Raw genomic sequence first — 23,976 nt, forward strand, 5'->3', positions numbered from 1 at the left:
GTAAAAATTTCAGTTTTGAAGCCTTGCCCACAGAATGAAAACCTATTAACAAAGATTGCTTTGTTTTATAGTTAAATGGCTCAGGGATTAAAAATTGACCTTTTAATGGGTTTCAATGGTGATGTTTTTGTCCTTAAAGTCCTGAGTGGAACTATTTTGAGTACCTAGTGTAAAATAGATTTATTAAAGGAAATGGGGGTGAAATAGTAAAATTTAGATACAAATACAGGCATGTGCCAAAATGTATGCAGTTGGCATTAACACTGGCAAAATGATTTTTTTAAAAAACACTGAAAAAGACACAAATGTCTATAAGGTCGCACAAGGGTTAAGAAACATTAGATGAACGTCCAACTAAAATGTTAGAAGTAAAAAACCTCCATGATTGATGTGTAGTAATGTATTTGTGCTAACACCGTGAGAACATTATTAACTCTTTTCCCGCAGGCCAGATAACTGAACGAACGTTAACATTACTGGAATAACTTTTGTTCGTAACTCTGAGAGAAGCTTGCCAGAACGTTAGCTAAAGTTTTGGGAACGTGATATGCTTAACAAAGTTAAATCTCAACTCATTTCAGGAGTGCTTTCATGCACACCTGAACGGGGAGACTCAATATGACTGTGAACATCACAGAAATCCTACGGTTATATAATGTGAATTATGAAGGTCAGTTCTTGTATTGTGTGTGTAAAAGTGTGGATTTGCTGCACTCTTCTCTCTGTTTAGCCAGCGTGGGGGAGCAGCAGCTCTGGCTCCGCTGTTCTGGATGTTCTGCGAGAGCTACGACTGGACAGACTCCCGGACGACGGCAGCGTCGCGCTCTGGCTGGACCAGCGTCTCCGAGCGTTCCTGCCGGCCGCTTCCAAGCCGTTCCTGCAGTGTCTGCAGAGCAAGAACTTCAGCTGTCAGAACTTCCAGAGAGTGTAAACAGCCCAGATCTGCTTCATATACACAATACACCTCGTTTATGATGAGCACAGACTGTATCGAGAGCGTTGTGTTTATGTCTGTGGAGTCTCAGAGTTATGTGATTGACATGTGCATGTGTGTGTGTGATGAAGGGTTGAGGCGTTCAGTGCAGGATTTCTCCATATGAATGTCCTTCAGCGACAGCTAACAGTGACGGACTTCATCGTGCCGTTCCTCTCTCGAGAGACAGCAGGTGAAGACCAGACTCTCTTCTTGTGTTTCATTCACCTGTCCTGGTCAGATTAGCTCACTATTGACCATCTGCAGGGATGTGATGACTTTGAGCTCATGTGTGTGTGTTTGCTCAGGTGCGGCGTGTGTGTCCAACGACAGCTCTCAGTGGCTCATCCGTAACTTTGGCCAGTTTTCTGCAATCGTCTCTCTGAATCAGCTGATCTCGCTCAACACACAGTTCAACCCGGTACAGGCAAAGATACATTTACACTGCAAAAAACAATCACTGTGTTCCTCAGTAACGTGTCTGTTTTCCTCTTAAACAAGATACATTTAATTGAGAAGCAAAACTGAGTAATATATTGAGATTTGGAAGTATCATCAGATCCTTTCTTCCACATTGTGACGACACATCTGAGTTTAATTAATTATTTAAAAAAAAGAAAAATGTAGGGCAGGTACTTAGTTTTGTGCATCAGTTGCTGATTGGATGTTGGATGTGGGCGTGACACTCAACAGTGTATGCAGATGAGCGTGAGCTTGCAGGGGGCGGAGCTTAAACACACTAAATGAATGGAGAATCCTGCATAGGTCAGCAGAAAGAAGACTGACGTTTGATTAAACATTATGAGGCCAGAACATAACAGAACAAGAAACATATGCATGGATGAATTGTTCACAATATGATCTATAGCATGCATTTAGAAAATAGATAGGAAACTTTTTGCCAGTGCAGTAATAAACTTTATTCAGGATTTTCTCAATATCTTCCACAGTTTTGCTTCTCAAGTTCATTTAGGATGTTTCCATATTTGACTGAAAATCAAGAAGAATCTTTGTTGAACTGCAGAAGAGTTTTAACTGTATTTCTTCACGTCTTCTCTGCTTCCAGCTGAGCAGCCTGCGCTCTCTCTCTCCAGAGCAGTTGGTGGGGCTGATGTTTGAGGATGTTCCTGGTCTTCCAGAGAAAGCTGTGCTCATCAATGCCGTGTTTGATCACCTGATCGCATCTCCACAGGAAGAGAGGATCATCCCCACGCTTCACTTCATGGTTGAGTCATCAAAGACGGTAAAAGGGTTTTTCTGCACACTTTCACATCTCTTTCTCATTGCTGGCAAACCATTAATGTGTGGACGGGTTTCTTTCAGAGGAACATCTCCTGTGCGTCGTACCAAATCATGTGAGTGTGTTGTCGCATGCTGCGTGTGTTTCTGGTGTTGAATCTCACACTCTCAGGCTCACACTCTGTCTGAATGTTTGCTAGTTTCCACCGTCTGGACCACCTGATGGTCAGCGTGTCTGTGAATCTGGAGACGGAGATTCTGAGGAGCAAATCGGCTCTGCTGCAGCAAGTCCCGGCGGGTGAGACACAATACCTTTGTTTTAAAGTCACATACTCACCTGAATTGGGCTCCCTAATATGTGAGTATGTTGGACAGTAGCGTGCTTCATATAAACTCATCAGTGTGTATTTTTCTGTGTCAGGTTGTGTGTATTCCAACAGAGAGGTGAGTGTTGAAGATGCTTTGGTTACGGTTAGTTTTAAGCTGATGATTTAAGCTCATTTGATGCTCATGTGTGTCTCTTCTGTCTCTCCCAGTGTGGCGTGACACCAGTGAACGGTTAGTATTCCTCTCTAAACGAGTTGAGTTGTGATTTCTGTTGCTAGTCGTGCAACATGTGAGCTGATGTCTCTCTCTCTCTCTCTCTCTCTCTCTCTCTCTCTCTCTCTCTCTCAGAAACGGCAGTGTGCAGCAGTGTCAACAGGTGAAAACTCCTTCAAGAACACTTCAGATTATTTTGTAACTCAAACAGTCTTACATTTAATCGATTAATAGATTTCCCTAAGAAAAAATTGCTGACTAATTGATTATACGAAGGAAACGATCAGTCGATTAATCAGTTACCCAAAGAAAATCCAGTCGATTAATCGATTATCCTAAGAAATAAAACCAGCCGATCAATAAATTATCCTAAGGAAAAAATCTGCCGATTAATCGATTATCTGAAGAAGAAAATCAGTCGATTAGTTGATTATTCTAAGTGGGAAAAATCAGCCGATTAATCAATTAATCTAAGAAAAAAAAATCTGCCAATTAATTAATTATTATCAATAATTGTAAATTTCAGGCCAGTTCTGATTGAGCAGCATTAAGTAATTTCATTAAGTAAAATTGTTAAAAAGTTTTAAATGTTTTAAACCCATTTTTTGTTGGTTATGCAAAAGTTAACTTTTAACATTCCCTGTTAGCTAGAAAATGAGGCGTATCTATCTTCTGATTGGCTGTTTGAGGGCTGTCTGTGTTCTGATTGGCTGTTTGAGGGCTATCTGTGTTCTGATTGGCTGTTTTTGGAGAATCTGTGCTGTGATTGGCAGTTTGAGGCATATCTGTCATACTCATCTTTGTGTGTGTTACAGCTCTGGTCTGTCAGTGTATCTCAGCTCGTCTCATGACGGCAGTCGGCTCTGTGATTTCAGCATCACACAGTACGCTTGTGCAGAGGTACTCAAACACACCCGTACACACAGACATGTGATCACACACACACTCTCTGTAAACATGTGTTTTGTGTTGTGTTCAGTTGACAGTTCTGAGCACGCAGGACCTGGTGACGGTGTTGACATGCAGTCTCAATGGGAACGAAAACGTGTCCGAAGAGACGTGGAAGCTGTTCACGCAGAAGGTCAACCCAGTGCTGGGTCCAGCGCTCGACCTGCTCGCCAACACGGTACACGCCAACACACAGCCTCTGCCAGTCTCAGCTCAGATCCAGTGCAGTTCAGGCTGCTTCTACAGGAATACCTGAAACACATCGATTCTACAGTTTCCACACTAAGACTGTATTTTTGTAATGCGAATGTGGCGTTTTTTTGACTATGCTCTTCTAAGTGAATACATTTGAAAATGGTCAAAAACTCTGTATTTGTATTACAAAGGTGTTTGACAAGTCTGTTGAGAATGACAACAGTGAAAAAAACTCTTAAGAAGCAATGTTAACAAATAAAGTACACAATAAAAAGCAGAGTAAAATAAGCAAGAAAGTAATATCAGTGAGTAATTAAGAAGGTTGAACTGTGTCTGTCTCCATCAGAGGCTGAATAAGTCCCGCCCCTCAGTGTCATTCTTGAATATGATTGGAGAAGTCACTCTGAGCTCCTTCAGCTCCACCAACCTGAGAGATGATTCGTTCGTCCAGCGCTGGTTTAACTCCAGGCTCCGCCCATTCTTACCCTACGCCTCCGAGACGTTCCTGTCCTGTCTTTCCACCAGAGACTTCAGCTGTGACACCTTCAGGAGCGTGTGAGTTTACAACACACACACACACACACACACGTGTCACATGTTGACGCAGCTCTAAGTCTTCGTCTCCTCCATAGAGTCCAGAGCTTCAGTCAGAGTTTTGACATCATGTCCATCGAGACTCAAGCGAATGTCTACGTTGACTTCATCAAAGTGTTCCTCTCTAAGAACAGCACTGCAGGTCGGCCTCTCTCAGAAGCTCAGTAAAACAGTCAATCTCAGGGTTTGTGGCTAACGCTCAGCTGTGACGTGTTGCTCTGTGTTTAGGGTGTGTGGGCGTCTCTCAGAGCAGCTCTGATTGGCTGATCAGCAGCTTTGGACGATTCTCTGTCTTCACCACAGTGACTGAGCTGCAGATACTCAACCCCAGCTTCAGTGTGGTACACACACACACACACACACACACACACAAACACACACACACACACACACACACACACACACACACACACACACACACACACACACACACACACACACACACACTCACAGCACAACAGACATCTAGCATGTACAGATGTTCACGTGTGTTGACCTGTGTGTGTGTGTGTGTGTGTTTTCGCAGTTGGACAGTCTGAGTCTGTTGAGTGTGAAACAGTTAGTGGAGGTTTCCAGCACTCCTGGATTCCTGTCCAGCGCCGCTGCCGTCTATAATCTCCTGCTCTACGTGCCGGACACACAGCTCACCGCTTTCTACACTTCTCTCTCTGCAACGCTACAGGTGACGCCCACACACGCACACATGTGTATCTGTGTTCTGATTGGCTATTTGTGGAGGATTGGTTGTTTGTGGAGTATCTGTGTTCTGATTGGCTGTTTGTGGAGTATCTGTGTTCTGATTGGCTGTTTGTGGTGTATCTGTGTTCTGATTGGCTGTTTGTGGAGTATCTGTGTTCTGATTGGTTGTTTGTGGAGTATCTGTGTTCTGATTGGCAGATTGGCTGTTTGTGGAGTATCTGTGTTCTGATTGGCTGTTTGTGGAGTATCTGTGTTCTGATTGGCTGTTTGTGGAGTATCTGTGTTTTGATTGGCTGTTTGTGGAGTATCTGTGTTCTGAGTGGCTGTTTGGGTAGTATCTGTGTTCTGATTGGCTGTTTGTGTAGTACCGGTGTTCTGATTGGCTGTGGTCTGTTTGTGTCAGATGCAGGGTGTTGTTCTCGCTCCTCCAGTGAAGGAAGTGTTCCTGCAGCAAGTGTTTGACCGGGCCAATCTCACCACGTTATCAGATGATGATCTGCAGATCTGGATCCTGAACATACTGCCTCCGTTCATAGCCAACATTACAGTCCAACACGTGACGACTTACTTCAGCGTCGTCCAGCAGCGACCCTGTCCGATCAGCCAGCAGGCGTAAGACATACACACACACACACACACACACACAAGCACACACTGTCTGTGTACTCACCGGGGCTTGTTCTCACAGGGTGCAGCTGCTGAACTCGTCCAGCTCCACCTTCCAGCCCGCAACACAAGATCAGATCTACCAGCAGATCCTCGTCTCTCTCACAGGTGTCCATCCACCCATCCCTTCATCCGTCCATGTGTTCATCACTCCATCCGCTCATGCTTCTGTCTCCACAGGCCCCACCCCGCTGCGTTGCTACAGCAACCAGAGCTACTACGCTTTCCTGAGCTCATCCTTCATGAGTTTCCAGTTCCCGAATCTGAGCACCTTCCTGTCCCTGATGCCTCCCGCCCGCGTGCCAGAGGTCAGACCCGTCAGACCGCTCCATCCAGTGATCACGATTAGATCCAATGATAGAGTCCTTCAAGTGTTGACTGTTGATTTGATAAGCGTGTGTGTGTGTCGCCTGTCAGCTGATGGAGTCGATGTCTCCAGTGGAGGTCAGCAGTCTCCTGAACCGCCCGAACGCTGTGGACGATGTCACCAAAATCTGCCAGTTCTTCACCATCTACCCGAAGACGCCCCAGTACTTACAGACGGTACAGACACCTCACACTCCTTTAAAAGTTTGGGCACTAATGACTCGTTTAACAGCTTGTGAATGACTCTCCCTGATGGAGATTTGGTTTCCTGCCACTGTTGCCCTTTCCCACCTTTGATGCCATTGGCTTGGCTTGCTTGACTGAAACGGCCGAAGCGACGCCGGCTGGCGCAGTGCATGACTCTGTGTGTGTCCGTGTCCCGCAGGAGCCGCTGGGCTCGCTGACTCTGGCCCGGCAGGTGTTGTCCTGCGTGTGGCCTCAGGTTCTGAAGCTGGAGGTCCAGTCTGAGGTGGATCAGTGGTTCGAGTCTCGGCTCGTTCAGTACCTGCCGCTGCTCACCTCACACTTCATCGCCCCAGATGTCATGCGATACTCCTCCTGTCTCTCCTTCAAGAAGTTGTGAGTAGCACGTTTTCAACATTATGAAAATAAGTGAAAGTGTTGTGGATCAGCTAACAGATACAAGCCTAAAGGTGTGGTCGTCATATAACTGGGATTTCGGTGAGATATCAGTGACATTTTCTATTGTCAATCATGTAGCAAAGATGAAGCACTGCTCACACCAAAGTCACTTTCAAACCAAGCAGATTTTTTGTTGGTGAACACGAGCGAAATCTGCTTGGGGATCATGCTAAACTCCCATTGAAATGACTGGACTCCACCCATGAAATTTCGCCAAGCAACTCTAAATGTGACCGTGGCTCAACTTCGTGCATCAGTGGCGCAACGTTCTCATTAAATTATGAAAACATTATTATGCAAAAGGTTCAGTTTTTTAAATGATTTAAAAAAGTTTTTTTCTTGTTTATGTGAACGTTCAGGGAACATTCCATCGTATCATTCCATTCAAACATTATGTGAACGTTACTTTTGAATGTTTTCTGAACGTTCTGGAACAAGTAGTTTTTTCCTGTTATCTCTGTAAAGCTGCTTTGAAACAATCTGTATTGTAAAAAGCGCTATATAAATAAAGGTGACTAGTAACATAAAAAAGTAGACAAACATCCAATTGAAAGTTTCAGAAAAAAACGTTCCATGAACAATGTATAAATAATGTTTTTGTGCTAACGTTTTGAGAACATTATTAAAGACCAGATAACTTTGAACAAATGTTCTATTAATGTTAGTGGAAGAACATTTGTTCATAACATTTGTTCATAACTTTGGAAGAACGTTCCCTGTTCACTGGTTTTGCTTTGCTGGTGAAGGAACGATCTTTTTACCGCTACACTAATTTCCCCCTAAATAAGTAAATCTGCTGTTGACGGATTTGGTGTGTTTCTCTGTTCAGTGTTTCAGTGATGGCTAAATACAACTTCAGTGCAGCAGAGTTTTCTCAGAAAGACATCTACGGTACCATCCTGGTCTACCTGAACACCTGTGAGTTACTGTTGATGGATTGCACGATTGATTCTGATGATAATGAAGATTGGTCGGTGAGCTGTGTTTGTCATGTGTTCTCAGCTTCAGCTCCTAAATGTTATAACGCATCAAACCCCGATCTCAACTCCACCGCCTGGTTCTCCGACTACATCTCCGTCTTCTTGAGCTTCGTCACGCTGGACGACCTGCTCCTCTTCGGCTCCATTAAGGTGTGACCACGCTTTTAAGAACTCTACCAGTTCAAAATGATAACTTTGTCCTCATTTATTCACTCTCATGTCGTTCCAAACCAGTGTGACTGGTTTCATTTTGTGGGACTCAAAAACGTGTTTGTTTTTCAGCCGTTCCTGGAGAACCAGGAGAACCTGCAGCTCTTCGGTCAGATCGGCGTTCCTGACAACGTCCTGGAGTTCTACATGAGTCTGCTGTTCGAGCAGAACCAGAACTTCAACGCCTACTAGTGAGAGACACCAACAATAACCATCCTTACTCCCATCTCACTAAACTACACTTCGGTTTCTAAATGGGGTTTTCATAGCAATGTCCATTTCGGGTTCCTCAAACAACCTTTCATTGATCAGTTCTTTAAAAAAATATATTTGTGTGAAGAACATTTTGATAATCTATATAACCTTTTCCCAATATAAAGAACCTTTTGTGCAATGTAAGGATTCTATGGATGTTAAAGTGTCTTCATGGAACCATCAATACCCATAAAGAACCAGTGTACCATTTATAAAGACTGCTCTTGTTTGATGGTTTTAGGGAAGTTTTGGCCACTCGTCTGTGAGAAACCAGCTTATATCAGCAAACCAACGAAGGCTGGTTGAAGCTGTTGTTTCAACAGAACTGTGACACTGGCATTCATTTGAAGCTAGGGTGTTTGTAAAAGACGCCCTGATGAGCTTTAACAGCTTTAGCGTGATGTGTGTGTGTTTACAGTCTGCCTATGAAGTTACGCTGCTTGGCTCCTGCAAGCTCCTTCTCTCAGTTGAGCATGGAGCAGTTTAAGAACATCTCTTCCAGCATCCATCAGAACTGCACCAACATCCCACCCGACGTACGTACAAGAGTGTGTGTGTCATCAGAAACAAGCTCTATACAAGCTAAATGCATGCATGCATGTGTGTGTGCGCAGGTGTCGGCGGCTCTGGCGAGCAATGCGGACGTTCTGACGGTGGACTTTATCCAGGCTCTGGGTCAGTCGAGCACGGGTTTGAGCACGGCTCAGATCAGCGGCGCCGGAGGGAGCGTGCTGCTCAACGCTCTGTCTGTGCTCAGACTCACACTGGGCTGGAACCTCGATCAGGCCATGATGATCATACAAACCCTGCTGGCGTCCGGGCTTTACCAGGTACAAACCACCAATGCGCTTCAAATGATGCTGAATCAGCCGATTGCGTCTCAGAGGAACTCCTGAATGAATCAGTGTTGTTCAACAAATCGTTGAATCAGTGATTTATCGACTCACTCATAAAGACAGTCGTTGGCTGCGTCTGAAATCGCTTTCTCTTTTGAGTAGGTACTTATTTTGAAAAAGTAAGTACTTTGTGACAGCTACAAAGTATGTACTATATAGTATGCATGCGAGTAGTATGAATGTAATCCGGATGTAACAAATTCGCCATGTTGTCATTATCATGTGATCTACCAGCGTCTCTTCACTGCCATTCATGAATCCTCTCCCGTGGCCTCATGGGATAGTAAAGTGTCCATCGTATGCACACTTCAGAATCTCACCGGAAGTAGTAGATCATACGGGTACTTTTTGCCTACTTTTTTATGAGTACTGTGATTTCTGACATACTGGGTTTTTTGCCGATATAGAGGGGAAGTTTGCGATTTCAGGGTCAGCCTCAGTGTTGTTGAACACATCGAGTCGATGATTCAGTGACTCACTCATACAGACAGGAGGACTGCAGTGAACGTCTTGTTGGCCTAACTCAATCTACAATACCTCAGTTACAGATGGTTCAAAATTCAGCAGCCGGATTATTAACTGGAACTGAGAGATGGATCATATCTCCCATGTCCTTGCCTCAGTGCATTGGCTCCCTATAAAATTTAGATCCTTCTTTTCGCACACAAGGCACTGCACAATTCAGCCGCGGATTATATTTGTGATCTTATTAGGCCATACTCAGCCTCTAGGTCATTAAGATCTTGTGATCAGTTACTTTTATCTGTCCCTCATTCTCGTAGTAAATCAAAGATGAGCTCTGACACAGTTTATCTTTAAACATCAGGGTCTCCATCACTGGATGCTTTTAAATCCATTTTAAAGACTTATTTTTACTCTCTAGCGTTCTAATGATGCTGTATTTGTGTTTTGAATAGCTGGTGTTCTACGTTATGTATGTGTATTTATTATACATTTGTGTTGTAAAGCACATTGGATTAACTATGGTTGTGTTAAGCTGGAGCTGTATAAATAAATAAACTGGACTATATGTACCAGTACACATCTGTGTCTCTGTCCACGGCAGATTGATAGTGCGGATGGACTGGTGGGACTGGGTTCGCTAATCATTGGTGTTCAAACGTCAGTCATCAACGGCATCTCAGGAAATGTGTTGCTTCTGGCCATGAAATCTCAATCATTCTTGGCCAATGTCATCGGCGCACCCATTATTCTCCAACAGACCATCGTCAACCAGGTAACACACACACACACACACACACACACACACACACGTACGTCTCAGGTCTGTCTCGTGACGGCTCTCTCTGTCTCTCTCTAGATCATCTCTGTGAACAGCTCGTCTGACGGCGTCGTCACAAACGTTCCTGACCTGATGGCGACGGAGATCCCGCGCATCTTCCTGCTAAGCGTGTCGTCCTCCTCCGCGGTGGTGCAGATGGTCAATCAGAAGAAGTGGAAACACGAGCAGGTACGTCAGGCTCCTACATCACCAATCTCAGAAGAGGCTTCAGTAACACCCTTCATCTATTGGCCCTGTCAGGGGTTCCCATCAAGGGGTCGGTTCCTGGATTTAGTTGTAATTAATTATTTTGTTACAAATCCATTTTTATATTAATAAAATGTTGTGAATTAAACAGCTTCACAGAAAAAACAGAAAAAAATGATTAAATATGAAAGTATATTATAATTTAAACCAGTGGCGGAGGCAGAAAGTAGATGATGGGTGGACCGGGATAATTCACATCATCCAATGTTTTTCTACTGCCTTAATTTAGCAGAAAAAAAATGATGGCCCATCCCTCAGTGGCACCAATTCACTAAAAGTCAAGGTTTGCAAGTTCACATGCCGGTATTTAATCTAACAGTATTATGTGAAAATAATAATTCAAGTAAGTCAAAAACGGCAGAAAAGAACAAGACAAAACCGCAGTTACAACATTAACCAACAGCACCAACCCATTTAAAAACCCTAAATATATAATTAAAAAAATAATCACATATTTGGAAATAACCTGGTAACAGGCATATTATGACTGAATAAAAACTCCCTTACGATAAAAAAAAAAAAAAGGTGAAATAGAGATCTCATAAATTTGTGAATTCGCACTAAACCGTCGCTTAGCAAACCATGTATTTTATCGTCTAAAGTTTATTTACCCCTTCACTATTTTTCTGTGACTGTCTTTGGGACAGTTCACACAAAAATGGAAATTCAGTAATTATTTACTCTGCTTGATGTTGTTTTAAAGCCTTATTACCTTATTGTTTTCGGAACACAAAAATACATTTAAAAAAATCCCTGCTGTGCTTTCATGCAGTTAAAAAAAAAAAAAGAAGATTCAAATGTCATAAAATAATCCCATGCAAATCGTGCTATATTTGCTTTGAATGTATACTGGGTTTGACGAGAAACAAACGGAAAATGTTCAATCTTGGCCTTGAATTGCTACAAACACGCGAGCGTACGGCAGTTTCCCAGGAAAAGTTAGCCTATGTTTCATTTGTATTTTTTTTAGGATTTCAGCTTTAATACATTTTAATTACACAAGGCTACAGTATAAACCTCAGAAGAGTATGTGTGTTTATCTCTGTTGTGATCAGGTTCAGTTTTTGTGTGAACGTTAGAGCAAATAATAGTTATATACTGTATACTGTAACTATTACAAATAATAGTTATATACTATACTGTATACCCAAGTCAATTTATTATTCTTTTCTTTCTGTATTAGTATTTAAATATATTTAATTTACAACTAATTTAATAATTTATATCTTGATGCATTTATTTAAAATGAATTTTGTAGCACTTGGGAATGGCAAGGTGGCTTACAGTATAAGCACTGCCAAGTTCTGCAACGAGAGGACCCAGAAGCGAAGGATTCAAATCAACAATGCATTTATTGAAAATCTTTTAAACAGTCGGCAGCCGAGTCGAGCCGAGCCGAGCCGACTAAAGGGGAATCCGTTACCCTGGCAGAAGGGCTTGACATGTTGCTTTATTTGTGTAATTCCACTGGATACCACTACTGTAGTAGCAGAAACGACATACTTCACCTTTAACACTCATCTTAAGCTTTAAGTGCTACAGCTCGGTGCGATCACGTGAAAAAGGAAAACAAAAACAAAGCAGGAGAGAGAGACCCGAGTCCTGACTAACAACTAAATTATATCAGGAAGAGAAATTACAATGTGTGAATCCTGTATCTGTAACCGGTCATACATGTGGCTTATATGTTTACATTTCAGAAAACCCCTTGCTCACAAATATCACATGCAAAAAGTATTGCATAACCATGCCACGGCGGGCCAGACTAAAAACCCATAGCTAACCTTGCATGGCTGATGTTTGTTCTAAACACGTCAGAGTCGGCTGCGTTTGAATTGAAGAGGTTGATATAGTCGTAAACTAATTAGCCTATCTCTTAGTTCTCTTTTCAAACGACAAGTGTCAAGTTGTTATGGCGTCCTGTCATCTTTGTCAAGATGTTTTTCTTTATTAAATGCATCATACATAGCGGTTTAGCCATTTTTGTAATAACATAAAAAGGGCGCTGCTAGTTGAAATCCGGATATTTGCGCGAAGAAGAACATTACTACTGTGCTCTGGCGTGTGACGCAACTGACGAGACGAATTAACATGTTCTTATTAATATTAGGATAGAGTTTTAATGCATGAAAAAACAAATCACATTTACAATAATTATTCAAGAATTGTTTAACGCTAGAAAATTGTATTATCAAAAAGAAATTGTATTTCCCTGGACCTGACTGGGTGGGCAAGCTGTCAATCTGGCCTAGGCCCACCCGTAGCTCCGCCTCTAATTTAAACAGGACCTATTATGCCCTTTTACGAAGTCTTGATGTTGTTTTTAGGCTCTACAAGCACAGGTTTTCATGCTTGAATGTTCAGAAACGTTATTTTCCCCATATTTATCATTAGCTTTGTTGCTATCCACCTTTTTTATGCATATTTTGGGATATTGCATAAAAAAACGCTTGATGGAAACGCCAATATGTATAAATTCAAAAAATTTGCATAAAAACATATAAGCTCAAATGAGTCGGATACATTTTTTATCCATTAAGAAAACATATGCACAAACTACGATGGAAACATTTACCAAACAAATTCCTCGATGGACATCAAAAAAATCATGTGACTGCGATGGGACGGCATAACTGGACCAACAACGGACCGATCTCATCACACAGCATCTGAAATGCCTGAGCAAACTCTGTTGTCAAAGTGGTTCGGTATAATTTCCTCCCAGAACTGTCTTACATGACTGAGTTTGAAAACAGCGGGATCTGCCTCAGAAAGCAAGATAACACGTTTATTGAGCTTCGTCTGCGTGCTCTGATTAGCCATTGTTGCGGCTCCTCTCTTCCCTGTCTGTCAGTAACGCTCTGTTTACTTCCTGTCTCTATGAAGCCCCTCCTTCTGAAAAGCACACTGTGCTCTGATTGGTCAGCTGGATCAGTGTGTTGTGATTGGTCGAGGGCTTCGAGTGTGTTTGGGAAATGTCCCGCCCCTTACCATAACCGCCAGTTTAACACACTACTAACTAACTCAACCAGGCCCCGCCCCTTTATTCTGCATATTAATTATTTAAATGAGGAATATTGTGATCGTTCCCGGAAGAAACTCAAGATACAATGGAGGCGTTTCAGGAGTTAGAAACACTGACACTGATATACATTATAACTCCCGCTGGAGGGACTTTGGAAACATTTTTTCATGCTCAAACAGCAACATTACACATTAAAGAAAGATGAAGATGTGAAGCATAATAGGGCGTCTATAAGACACTCCTCAGGAACGCTGAAGATCTACACAGAACCCCTTGTAACCTTTTTTCTAAGAGTGCATGTTCTGTTAGAAACGTAAATTACATGCTTGAAATTCTCTTCCTCTCAGGCCGTTTTGCTGTTCGAAACCGTCGCCACGGAGTTCAGCGACCCGGACGCGTGAGTGAATAGAGTTATCATTATTATTAGTCAGACTGGGTGGTGAGGCTTTAGTTCTGAGCGTATGTTGGTGTTTGTGCAGCATGTCCTTCCAGGTGCTGCAGGGTTTCACCTGTTCACGAATCCAGAGCTTCAGCACTAGTAAAATCATGAGTCTGATCCGCGGCTGCCGGCAGCGAGTCAACCAGACGCTCGTCCTGCAGGAGTCACAGGTGAACGCACACACTCTTCTCAGAAATCTGCTCTGGTGGATCTCAAACTCTTCAGCTTTGATATTTAAAGAGGCTCAGATGTGTGTGTGTGTGTGTGTGTGTGTGTGTGTGTGTGTGTGTGTGTGTGTGTGTGTGTGTGTGTGTGTGTGTGTGTGTGTGTGTGTGTGTGTGTGTGTGTCTTTCAGCTGACCTGCATGTACTACTACATCAAGAGTGCTGACCTGAACGCCTTCTCTCAGTATCCCGCCGAAGTGCTCATCTACTACAAGTACGTCAGCAGGATTATTGGTGCTCATGGAGGAGTTGGTGAAGACTGGCTCATCACACGCTTGTTTGTGTTGCAGTTACTCAATGATTGACAGATCTCTGTGCCGCTCGTATTTCTCATCTCTGGGAACGGCCAACTTCTCTGTGCTGTCCGGCGCTCTGTCCTTCAAGAAGCAAGTCCTGTTCAGCAGCGCCAGGGAGTGTCTGGTGAGCGCAAACACACACATCAGGATCATATTTCAGCTTTTTTATATTCATGTATACAGTCCAAAAATACGCATGCATTTGAATTGCACATAAAATTTCCATCACTTTGAATCACACAATTTTAACATAAACAAACTAATAAACTTAAAGGTGAAATGTGTAATATTTCTGAGGATCTATTGACAGAAATGCAATATAAGATCCATAACTATGTTTTCATTGGTGTATAAAGACCTTGCATAATGAACCGTTATGTTTTTATTAGCTTAGAATGAGACATTTATATCTCCATAACCGCGGGCGCCCCCTTCTATGGAGGTCGACATATTGTGTGGTCATGTTTCTAGCGTAGCCGACAGCGAACACACAGCGCTACAGAGCGCGTTTCCTCACTACCTTGAAAAAGAAGTTTTCAGTGGTGTATAAAGACCTTACTTAATGAACCGTTATATTTGTATTACCTTAGAATGAGCAGTTTCTGTCTACACACACCACGGGTTCCCGATCATTGAAATGCCCCAACATGTTTCTACGGTGGCCCTAAACGGACAAACGCGTTTCGTTACTATGTTGCTCTTCGTGCGAGGAAGCAAGCTTAGTTCAGCGAATAAAACACTGACACAATGATGAACAAGTAACAATAATATTCGCAATAACATATGTGACCGATCACGGAAACTAGGGACACAAGTCGGCAGCACAACTTTCGAGCAAAATGAGAAAGAAGCGTTTTTTTTTTTTAAATTGGTTTATTCAATTTTTTGCAGAATCTGTTAGTTGAAATCACGAAGAAGCCTCTCCATGTTTGAGATAGCAGTATTGGTATATTTAAAAGCTTACATTTTGAGGTTGAAATCGGCTTGTTTTCGGAGATTCTAGCATGCAGTAGGGGCGTGGTGTGTCATTGTCTGTGTGTGTATCCATACTGGATAAGCCGGCTTTTGCCCCCGCCCTCCAAGTGAACCACATGGCTACTTATTATGCTGTGCTCTGGCCGGCTCTATCTGATATCAAAATTCAATGAAGATGGCCGCCGCAAAGATTGTCGCAGACGAGCTGAACCGTGGCAGTTACACCGAAAATGTTTTCGCCGCACTTCTTCGACAAGCCGTGCTGAAATAGCGAAACTGTTGTGCAAAGGGGCCATAGAACCGGCTGTAGAAGCCAGACTCGCTCAGAGGAGGTACCCTATGGCCCCTTTGCATTCTGATATCCCTGGAAACGCTTCCCATGCTTTTACATGTACAGCTAGGGGCAGAATGGCCTCCGGGTTCCGATCGCCGCACTTCGTGGGCTCGGCAAACTGAACCGGAGGTATGGGTGCGGCGCGCCCCCATAATTGAATACGGCGGCTCGGCTCGCTGACAGCGGTGTCTGGCTGTTTCATATGTGACGTACCGGTTGCTTTGAATGGGGAACGTTTTGTGAACAGGGAACAGAGTTAATGGACTGGCAACAATCTCCATAGAACATGAACTGGCACAGAGAATCGAAATAGAGGATGCAGTTAAGACGTTTGCTGCGATGAAGGCCCGCCGTGCGCGTTTTTGAAACGTAAGTTAAGCTTCATTTGCTCTTTAGTCATTATTTAAGATGCTGAACCTGCTGATGATATAATGTGCTTGCGGACATTTCATTTGTGTGTGTATACGTGTGTATACGCACATAAGAAAGTGGTGTAAAGAGATTTGCAACAGTAATTTGAGGAGGTGAAATGTGATTATTTGGAAAATTCCTGCCATAACTCTTTAAAGAAAAATGCCAGCCGGCATTTGCCTCCTGCATAAACTTTAATATTTAATTTTAATATTGGGCACACGCGCGTTGCGCACTGTTTGCTTTATATGTAGGCTTATGGCTTATTTGTCTTTGTGTGTTGTTGCTAGTTTTGCGTTATATGTATATGGCATATTGGTCTTTGTGTGTTGTTGCTGGTATACGTTGCAAATAGAGGGGCGGCACAATTGTTTTTCGCCTAGAGCGGCAGAAGTGCATTCGCCGGTCCTGGGGGTGATTTTCCATAAACATTAAAGTTTGTCGAAGAACACGTACACGTTACTCATGTTTAGTCCATGTTTAGACCTTCCCATACCTACCTATTGTTATTAGCTAGCTCAGGAATGAAAAAAAAGCTGTAAAGCACAGGGGGAGCTTTACAGGGGGTGTGGCTTATCTAAATGAGATGTAAATGAGCCATGTTGTCACTCCTAGCAGCAGAGAGAGGTGAGAACTGCACAATCTTTAGAGGCCGTTATCTAACCTTTTAGCTTTTTTGAGTGCCTACCTTTAAATGGCCACAACTTCTACACATATTATCAGATTTCCATGTGTTACACATCGTTGGAAAGCTTGGAAACTACACTTTCAGAATCTATGAATAACTCAAAATGCCCCAGAACCGACTTATGTCCCTAGTTTCCGTGACCGGTCACATATAGTTTTACTGAATAATTAAGTAAACATAATTTCTTAATTTATCCTTGTAAAGAAGCCTCATTGTTTAACTGGCTACTCTCTGCTGTCTCAGACGATGACATCACTTCCTGTCGGCCACCCAAACTTTTGTTGGCTGCAATTCGTAACCTCACCACTAGATACCGCTAAAAATCACACACTGCACCTTTAATGCGATTCATGTTTGTCAGTCATATATAAATTCTAATTGCTTAGAATCAGCATAAATCTGTTCATAGTGAAAACAATTAAACGTATTCAGTTAAAAAGTATGAACATGGTTCAGATATGGAACAATATTCATTGAGTTAAAATGGTAACACTTTACAGTAAGGCTGCATTGATCAGCATTAGTTAGCATGAAGTGTTGTGGTGTTTCAGGGGATCTCGGGGTTCAGCATCACTCAGGCGCAGCTGGATGTTCTGGGCGGCATGTGCTGCTTCCTGAGCACCGACTACATCCAGAACTCAGACCCATACGTGCTGGAGAAACTCAAACAGTGTCAGGATCTATCATCTCAGCAGATCTCTGCGCTCGAGAGTGTCCTACTGGGAGGAAACACCAGCTACGGGTACAAACTCACTCGCACACGCCACTAAAGCCGTTCCCACCAAGGACCATAACTATACCGACAGCAGTAAATATATTGTTTAAATAGGGCTGTCAAAATTAACTCGTTAATGCATTTTTTTAGTTTAACGCATTAAAAATATTGAACGTAAATAAATGAAGTGTGTGCTCTAGAAACAGCCGTTCCTCTGCTTGCTTCCAATGCCTTACACACACCACTTGAACCACTTCTATAAAATAATCATTCATAAAGTTTGAAAAGGTTGAAGCGAATTACAGTGTTTGCAGTGGATGTTTACATTAATCTCGCGTCTTAAAAGCATTCTGAGGTGCAAGTACATTCTCAGACTCAGCCGAACGTACAAGCGCTCTTCTTAAAAAAACTAGCCTAGAGTTCTATCTGCTGTTAAAACTAGTCTAGAGCGCCATCTGCTGTTAAAACTAGCCTAGAGCGCCATCTGCTGTACAAAACTAGCCTAGAGTGCCATCTGCTGTTAAACACTAGCCTAGAGCGCCATCTGCTGTTAAAACTAGTCTAGAGCGCCATCTGCTGTACAAAACTAGCCTAGAGTGCCATCTGCTGTTAAAACTAGCCTAGAGTGCCATCTGCTGTTAAACACTAGTCTAGAGCGCCATCTGCTGTTAAAACTAGTCTAGAGCGCCATCTGCTGTACAAAACTAGCCTAGAGCGCCATCTGCTGTTAAAACTAGCCTAGAGTGCCATCTGCTGTTAAAACTAGCCTAGAGCACCATCTGCTGTTAAAAACTAGCCTAGAGCGCCATCTGCTGTTAAAACTAGCCTAGAGCACCATCTGCTGTTAAAACCTAGCCTAGAGCGCCATCTGCTGTTAAAACTAGCCTAGAGCACCATCTGCTGTTAAAACTAGCCTAGAGCGCCATCTGCTGTTAAAACTAGCCTAGAGCGCCATCTGCTGTTAAAACTAGCCTAGAGCACCATCTGCTGTACAAAACTAGTCTAGAGTGCCATATGCTGTTAAAACTAGTCTAGAGCACCATCTGCTGTTAAAAACTAGCCTAGAGCGCCATCTGCTGTTAAAAACTAGCCTAGAGCGCCATCTGCTGTTAAAAACTAGCCTAGAGCGCCATCTGCTGTTAAAACTAGCCTAGAGCACCATCTGCTGTTAAAACTAGCCTAGAGCGCCATCTGCTGTTAAAACTAGCCTAGAGCGCCATCTGCTGTTAAAACTAGCCTAGAGCACCATCTGCTGTACAAAACTAGTCTAGAGTGCCATATGCTGTTAAAAACTAGCCTAGAGCGCCATCTGCTGTTAAAACTAGCCTAGAGCGCCATCTGCTGTTAAAACTAGCCTAGAGCGCCATCTGCTGTTAAAACTAGCCTAGAGCGCCATCTGCTGTTAAAACTAGTCTAGAGCGCCATCTGCTGTACAAAACTAGCCTAGAGCGCCATCTGCTGTTGAAACTAGTCTAGAGCGCCATCTGCTGTTCAAAACTAGTCTAGAGCGCCATCTGCTGTTAAAACTAGTCTAGAGCGCCATCTGCTGTTCAAAACTAGCCTAGAGTGCCATCTGCTGTTAAAACTAGTCTAGAGCGCCATCTGCTGTTAAAACTAGTCTAGAGTGCCATCTGCTGTTTAAACTAGTCTAGAGCGCCATCTGCTGTTAAAACTAGTCTAGAGCGCCATCTGCTGTACAAAACTAGCCTAGAGCGCCATCTGCTGTTAAAATTAGTCTAGAGCGCCATCTGCTGTACAAAACTAGTCTAGAGCGCCATCTGCTGTTAAAACTACTCTAGAGCGCCATCTGCTGTTCAAAACTAGCCTAGAGTGCCATCTGCTGTTAAAACTAGTCTAGAGCGCCATCTGCTGTTAAAACTAGTCTAGAGCGCCATCTGCTGTACAAAACTAGTCTAGAGCGCCATCTGCTGTTAAAACTAGTCTAGAGTGCCATCTGCTGTTTAAACTAGTCTAGAGCGCCATCTGCTGTTAAAACTAGTCAAGAGCGCCATCTGCTGTTAAAAACTAGCCTAGAGCGCCATCTGCTGTTAAAACTAGCCTAGAGCGCCATCTGCTGTTAAAAACTAGCCTAGAGCGCCATCTGCTGTTCAAAACTAGCCTAGAGCGCCATCTGCTGTTAAAACTAGCCTAGAGCGCCATCTGCTGTTAAAACTAGCCTAGAGCGCCATCTGCTGTTAAAAACTAGCCTAGAGCGCCATCTGCTGTTCAAAACTAGCCTAGAGCGCCATCTGCTGTTAAAAACTAGTCTAGAGCGCCATCTGCTGTTAAAACTAGTCTAGAGCGCCATCTGCTGTTAAAACTAGTCTAGAGCGCCATCTGCTGTTCAAAACTAGCCTAGAGCGCCATCTGCTGTTATAAACTAGTCTAGAGCGCCATCTGCTGTTAAAAACTAGCCTAGAGCGCCATCTGCTGTTAAAACTAGTCTAGAGCGCCATCTGCTGTTAAAACTAGTCTAGAGCGCCATCTGCTGTTAAAAACTAGCCTAGAGCGCCATCTGCTGTTAAAACTAGCCTAGAGTGCCATCTGCTGTTAAAAACTAGCCTAGAGCGCCATCTGCTGTTAAAAACTAGTCTATAGCGCCATCTGCTGTTAAAAACTAGCCTAGAGCGCCATCTGCTGTTAAAAACTAGCCTAGAGCGCCATCTGCTGTTAAAACTAGCCTAGAGCGCCATCTGCTATTAAAAACTAGCCTAGAGTGCCATCTGCTGTTAAAAACTAGCCTAGAGCGCCATCTGCTGTTCAAACTAGCCTAGAGCGCCATCTGCTGTTAAAAACTAGCCTAGAGCGCCATCTGCTGTTAAAACTAGTCTAGAGCGCCATCTGCTGTTAAAAACTAGTCTAGAGCGCCATCTACATTTATATTTATTCATCTCCTGTTAAAAAATAAGCTCAGAATCAATCCATGAATCGTGATGCATCAATAGATTATCCCAGCCCTAATAGTTATGGTTCTTGATGTAAACGGGCCTTAAAGCAATACATATCACACACTTCTGCTGTCATTATATGATGTGAGATGTTCCTCTCAGATCTTCAAACAGCTGGAACAGAGCGACTCTGGAGAACCTGGGGATCCTGCCGTTGTACGTCACCGCAAACATCTGGGACAAATTCACACAGGTAGAGTACGAGTAAACACAGGTGAACACACGGCTGTTTGTGTGCTTCACTGATAACTCTGTGTGTGTGTGTGTGTGTGTGTGTGTGTGTGTGTGTGTGTGTGTGTGTGTGTGTGTGTGTGTGTGTGTGTGTGTGTGTGTGTGTGTGTGTGTGTGTGTGTGTGTGTGTGTGTGTTATCAGGAAAACAAGCAGAGGTTTCTGAAGACATTTATCCGTGACCTGAGGAAGAATGACAAGGCTTCAGAAACGAAGATCCTGAACATGATGAATGAGGTCAACAAAATCACACGAGTCAAAATGAAGAGATCCGCAGGTGAGAGATACCACAAAACATTATCACTGTAAAGTTTAGTTATTTACCTAGCAGAAAAAGTGTAAACACAGCAAAACCAACAGGACACAAACACTAGTCTAGATCAGATTTAACCCCTGCCATGAGTCCGACATCACTATAATCACACTACATTATTCGCTGAGCAGGTCTAATGTTCCTGAAGCTGCATTGGTGTGTTTCCCCTCGTCTCCTGTAGAAACAACATGTACTGCTGGAGAAATACAGCAGGTTCAGGTTTACAGTGACATGTTTCCGTTCGCCTACGACGTGGCGCAGTTTACTGCGTGTTTGAGCGTCCGAACCGTGAAGGACAACCTGGAGGCCATCACTGATCGAGTTCACGACAGGAGCTACCAGAGGATCGTCCTGGACAAACTCAACCAGGTAACAACACACACCTGAACACTGCGCTGTCAATCACAGTGTTGCCATAGAAACGCCATGTTTTCCCCGCCCGCAGGCGTATCCTGACAGACTGTCTGACGAGGTGCTGCAGGTTTTAGGCTCCGCCTCCCGCACAGCCACACCTGATGATGTCAGAAAGTGGAACGTGACGAAGATCGACACGCTCTCGTCTCTGATGAACCAGCGCAATGGAGACTGGGATCCTGAGATGGTACAGTGTGTGTGTGTGTGTGTGTGTTTCAGCAGAACCAAGCGTCATGAAGTCGCTCTGGTTCCGGTTCAGTGTTCTGATGTGTGTGTCTCTCTCAGGTCCAGCTGCTGGTCAGTAAGTATCTCAGTGTGAGTGGAAACACTCTCGGCACGAACGAGCTGAACGCACTGGGAGGAACTAACCTGTGTGTGCTGAGCGCGAGTGTGCTGAACAACATCACGGCCGCCAGTGTGGAGTGAGTACACACACACACACACACACACACACACACACACACACACACACACACACACACACAAGCTCTGTCATTTCCTGCCGGTTTTGAAAATCAAACCCGCAACCTTCGGGTCACCAGCCTGACTCTCTAACCAATAGGCCACGACTGCACCTGAGATTATATCACTGAAACTAAACTTGTTGCTTATTAAAACATTATTTTGAATGTTTATTGTTCTGTTTTCCTGTTGGTTGTTCTTTGTTTTTGGGACTTTTGGACGAATGTAGTTTAAACCTGAAGACTCATACGTGTGACATGGATGTTTGTTTGTGTGTGTGTGTGTGTTTCAGGCGAGCTTCTGCTCTCTCTTTGACCAACTGCAGCTCAGAGAAGAAGTCGATTCTGTTCAGTATCGCTCTGAACGCATTCAGCGCAACAAACACACGCAATACAAACACCGTCAGTATCCCGACGTACCAGCTGTTGCAGAACTACCTCGGTAAGACACACAAACACACATACACACACAAACACGCGCACACACACACACTGATCTCTCACTTCTGCAGTCAGGTTGATTGTGTGTGTGTGTGTGTATGTGTGTGTGTGTGTGTGTGTGTGTGTGTGTGTGTGTGTGTGTGTGTGTGTGTGTGTGTGTGTGTGTGTGTGTGTGTGTGTGTGTGTGTGTGTGTGTGTGTTTTTGTGTGTGTGTGTGCGTGTGTGTGTGTGTGTGTGTGTGTGTGTGTGTGTGTGTTTTTGTGTGTGTGTGTGTGTGTGTTTTCAGGTGGTGCTGATTCGACGTTTATTCGTAGACTTGTAAACTCCAGTGTGAGTATGGACGTGCCGACCTTCATGAGTCTGAAGCAGAACATCATCAACGTGAGTCTCGTCTCCTGCGTTTGGGGATTATCTGTGTGTGTGTGGTGGGGTCAGTGTGTGTGTGCTAGATTCACTTTGTGGACAGGAATTTACAGCATTTCAGTAGTATTGCAAAAATAACAGCTTGAGGATTCGATATGTTATAAGCTCAAAGTGTTAAAAAATGTTAGTTCTGTAACTTGTGGTGGAAAATAAAATGACTTACATGTTTGTTTTAAATAACATGTCCTCAAACTTTGAATGTCAAAAGGGCTTGGCGGACAGAACAGTTTGGGAATCCGTGTGTAAAATGCACAGGAAACATTTACATTACATTAGAGAACAGAGACTGAACTCGATCAGCTTGTTCTCGCTCCTGATCAGCCTCGTTCGTCGATGGTTCATTGATTATTAATAAGGAGCTGGTGTGTGTGTGTGCAGGAGCTGCGCGTGACTGATGTGAAGGGTTTGCTGGGGGTGAATGTAGGCGATCTGAAGACATATGAAAACACGGCACCGGTGCAGGAGTGGATCAGGCTTCAGCTGCAGTCGGATCTGGACTCGCTGAACATCGGCCTGACGGGCGGCAGGAACTCCAGCGTCACTGAAACCAGTGTAACCAGTGTAACCAGTGCCAGCCCCAGCAGCACTAAAGCCCCGTCAGCCGCCGCCACCACAGGTGACACACACACACCCCACGTGACACACACACCCCACACACCAGCGCATCAGGGCTGGCAAAACATTATTACAATTTACAATATTCGTCTAAATAAAAAAACAACAACCATGCATTCTAAGTTTTGGTGTGGCGGTGCGCTAGACTTGATGACGATGCGGGTTTTCCTGTTAGCTTATACAGTATACAGCGGGTTTTCCAGTTAGCTTATACAGTATACAGCGGGTTTTCCTGTTAGCTTATACAGTATACAGCGGGTTTTCCTGTTAGCT

At 43.6% G+C, this 23,976-nt stretch overlaps 1 protein-coding gene across 1 annotated transcript in view; it reads left to right on the top strand.

The window, feature by feature from the left end:
• LOC143746265 (uncharacterized) overlaps positions 1–23,976 on the top strand; it is a 45,963-nt gene that overhangs the window by 16,214 nt on the left and 5,773 nt on the right. The window contains exons 53-92 of the mRNA XM_077238068.1: positions 731–927; positions 1,066–1,166; positions 1,282–1,394; positions 2,040–2,216; positions 2,297–2,328; positions 2,413–2,510; positions 2,634–2,656; positions 2,749–2,770; positions 2,888–2,915; positions 3,568–3,652; positions 3,732–3,878; positions 4,242–4,450; positions 4,528–4,631; positions 4,718–4,830; positions 5,016–5,171; positions 5,592–5,800; positions 5,877–5,962; positions 6,035–6,162; positions 6,272–6,397; positions 6,606–6,799; positions 7,692–7,780; positions 7,865–7,992; positions 8,125–8,243; positions 8,726–8,843; positions 8,922–9,137; positions 10,270–10,440; positions 10,525–10,674; positions 14,125–14,174; positions 14,257–14,386; positions 14,572–14,654; positions 14,731–14,860; positions 17,696–17,886; positions 20,910–21,000; positions 21,181–21,313; positions 21,531–21,718; positions 21,795–21,950; positions 22,049–22,185; positions 22,518–22,666; positions 22,952–23,046; positions 23,467–23,704. Coding sequence (XP_077094183.1) covers positions 731–927; positions 1,066–1,166; positions 1,282–1,394; positions 2,040–2,216; positions 2,297–2,328; positions 2,413–2,510; positions 2,634–2,656; positions 2,749–2,770; positions 2,888–2,915; positions 3,568–3,652; positions 3,732–3,878; positions 4,242–4,450; positions 4,528–4,631; positions 4,718–4,830; positions 5,016–5,171; positions 5,592–5,800; positions 5,877–5,962; positions 6,035–6,162; positions 6,272–6,397; positions 6,606–6,799; positions 7,692–7,780; positions 7,865–7,992; positions 8,125–8,243; positions 8,726–8,843; positions 8,922–9,137; positions 10,270–10,440; positions 10,525–10,674; positions 14,125–14,174; positions 14,257–14,386; positions 14,572–14,654; positions 14,731–14,860; positions 17,696–17,886; positions 20,910–21,000; positions 21,181–21,313; positions 21,531–21,718; positions 21,795–21,950; positions 22,049–22,185; positions 22,518–22,666; positions 22,952–23,046; positions 23,467–23,704 — 5,110 coding nt within the window. The remainder of the gene's footprint in view (positions 1–730; positions 928–1,065; positions 1,167–1,281; positions 1,395–2,039; positions 2,217–2,296; positions 2,329–2,412; positions 2,511–2,633; positions 2,657–2,748; positions 2,771–2,887; positions 2,916–3,567; positions 3,653–3,731; positions 3,879–4,241; positions 4,451–4,527; positions 4,632–4,717; positions 4,831–5,015; positions 5,172–5,591; positions 5,801–5,876; positions 5,963–6,034; positions 6,163–6,271; positions 6,398–6,605; positions 6,800–7,691; positions 7,781–7,864; positions 7,993–8,124; positions 8,244–8,725; positions 8,844–8,921; positions 9,138–10,269; positions 10,441–10,524; positions 10,675–14,124; positions 14,175–14,256; positions 14,387–14,571; positions 14,655–14,730; positions 14,861–17,695; positions 17,887–20,909; positions 21,001–21,180; positions 21,314–21,530; positions 21,719–21,794; positions 21,951–22,048; positions 22,186–22,517; positions 22,667–22,951; positions 23,047–23,466; positions 23,705–23,976) is intronic.

The sequence above is a fragment of the Siphateles boraxobius genome, unplaced genomic scaffold (genome assembly GCF_051911475.1).
Source record: "Siphateles boraxobius isolate OS27281-9 unplaced genomic scaffold, OSU_SipBor_1 10, whole genome shotgun sequence".
Taxonomy (NCBI): Eukaryota; Metazoa; Chordata; class Actinopteri; order Cypriniformes; family Leuciscidae; genus Siphateles; species Siphateles boraxobius.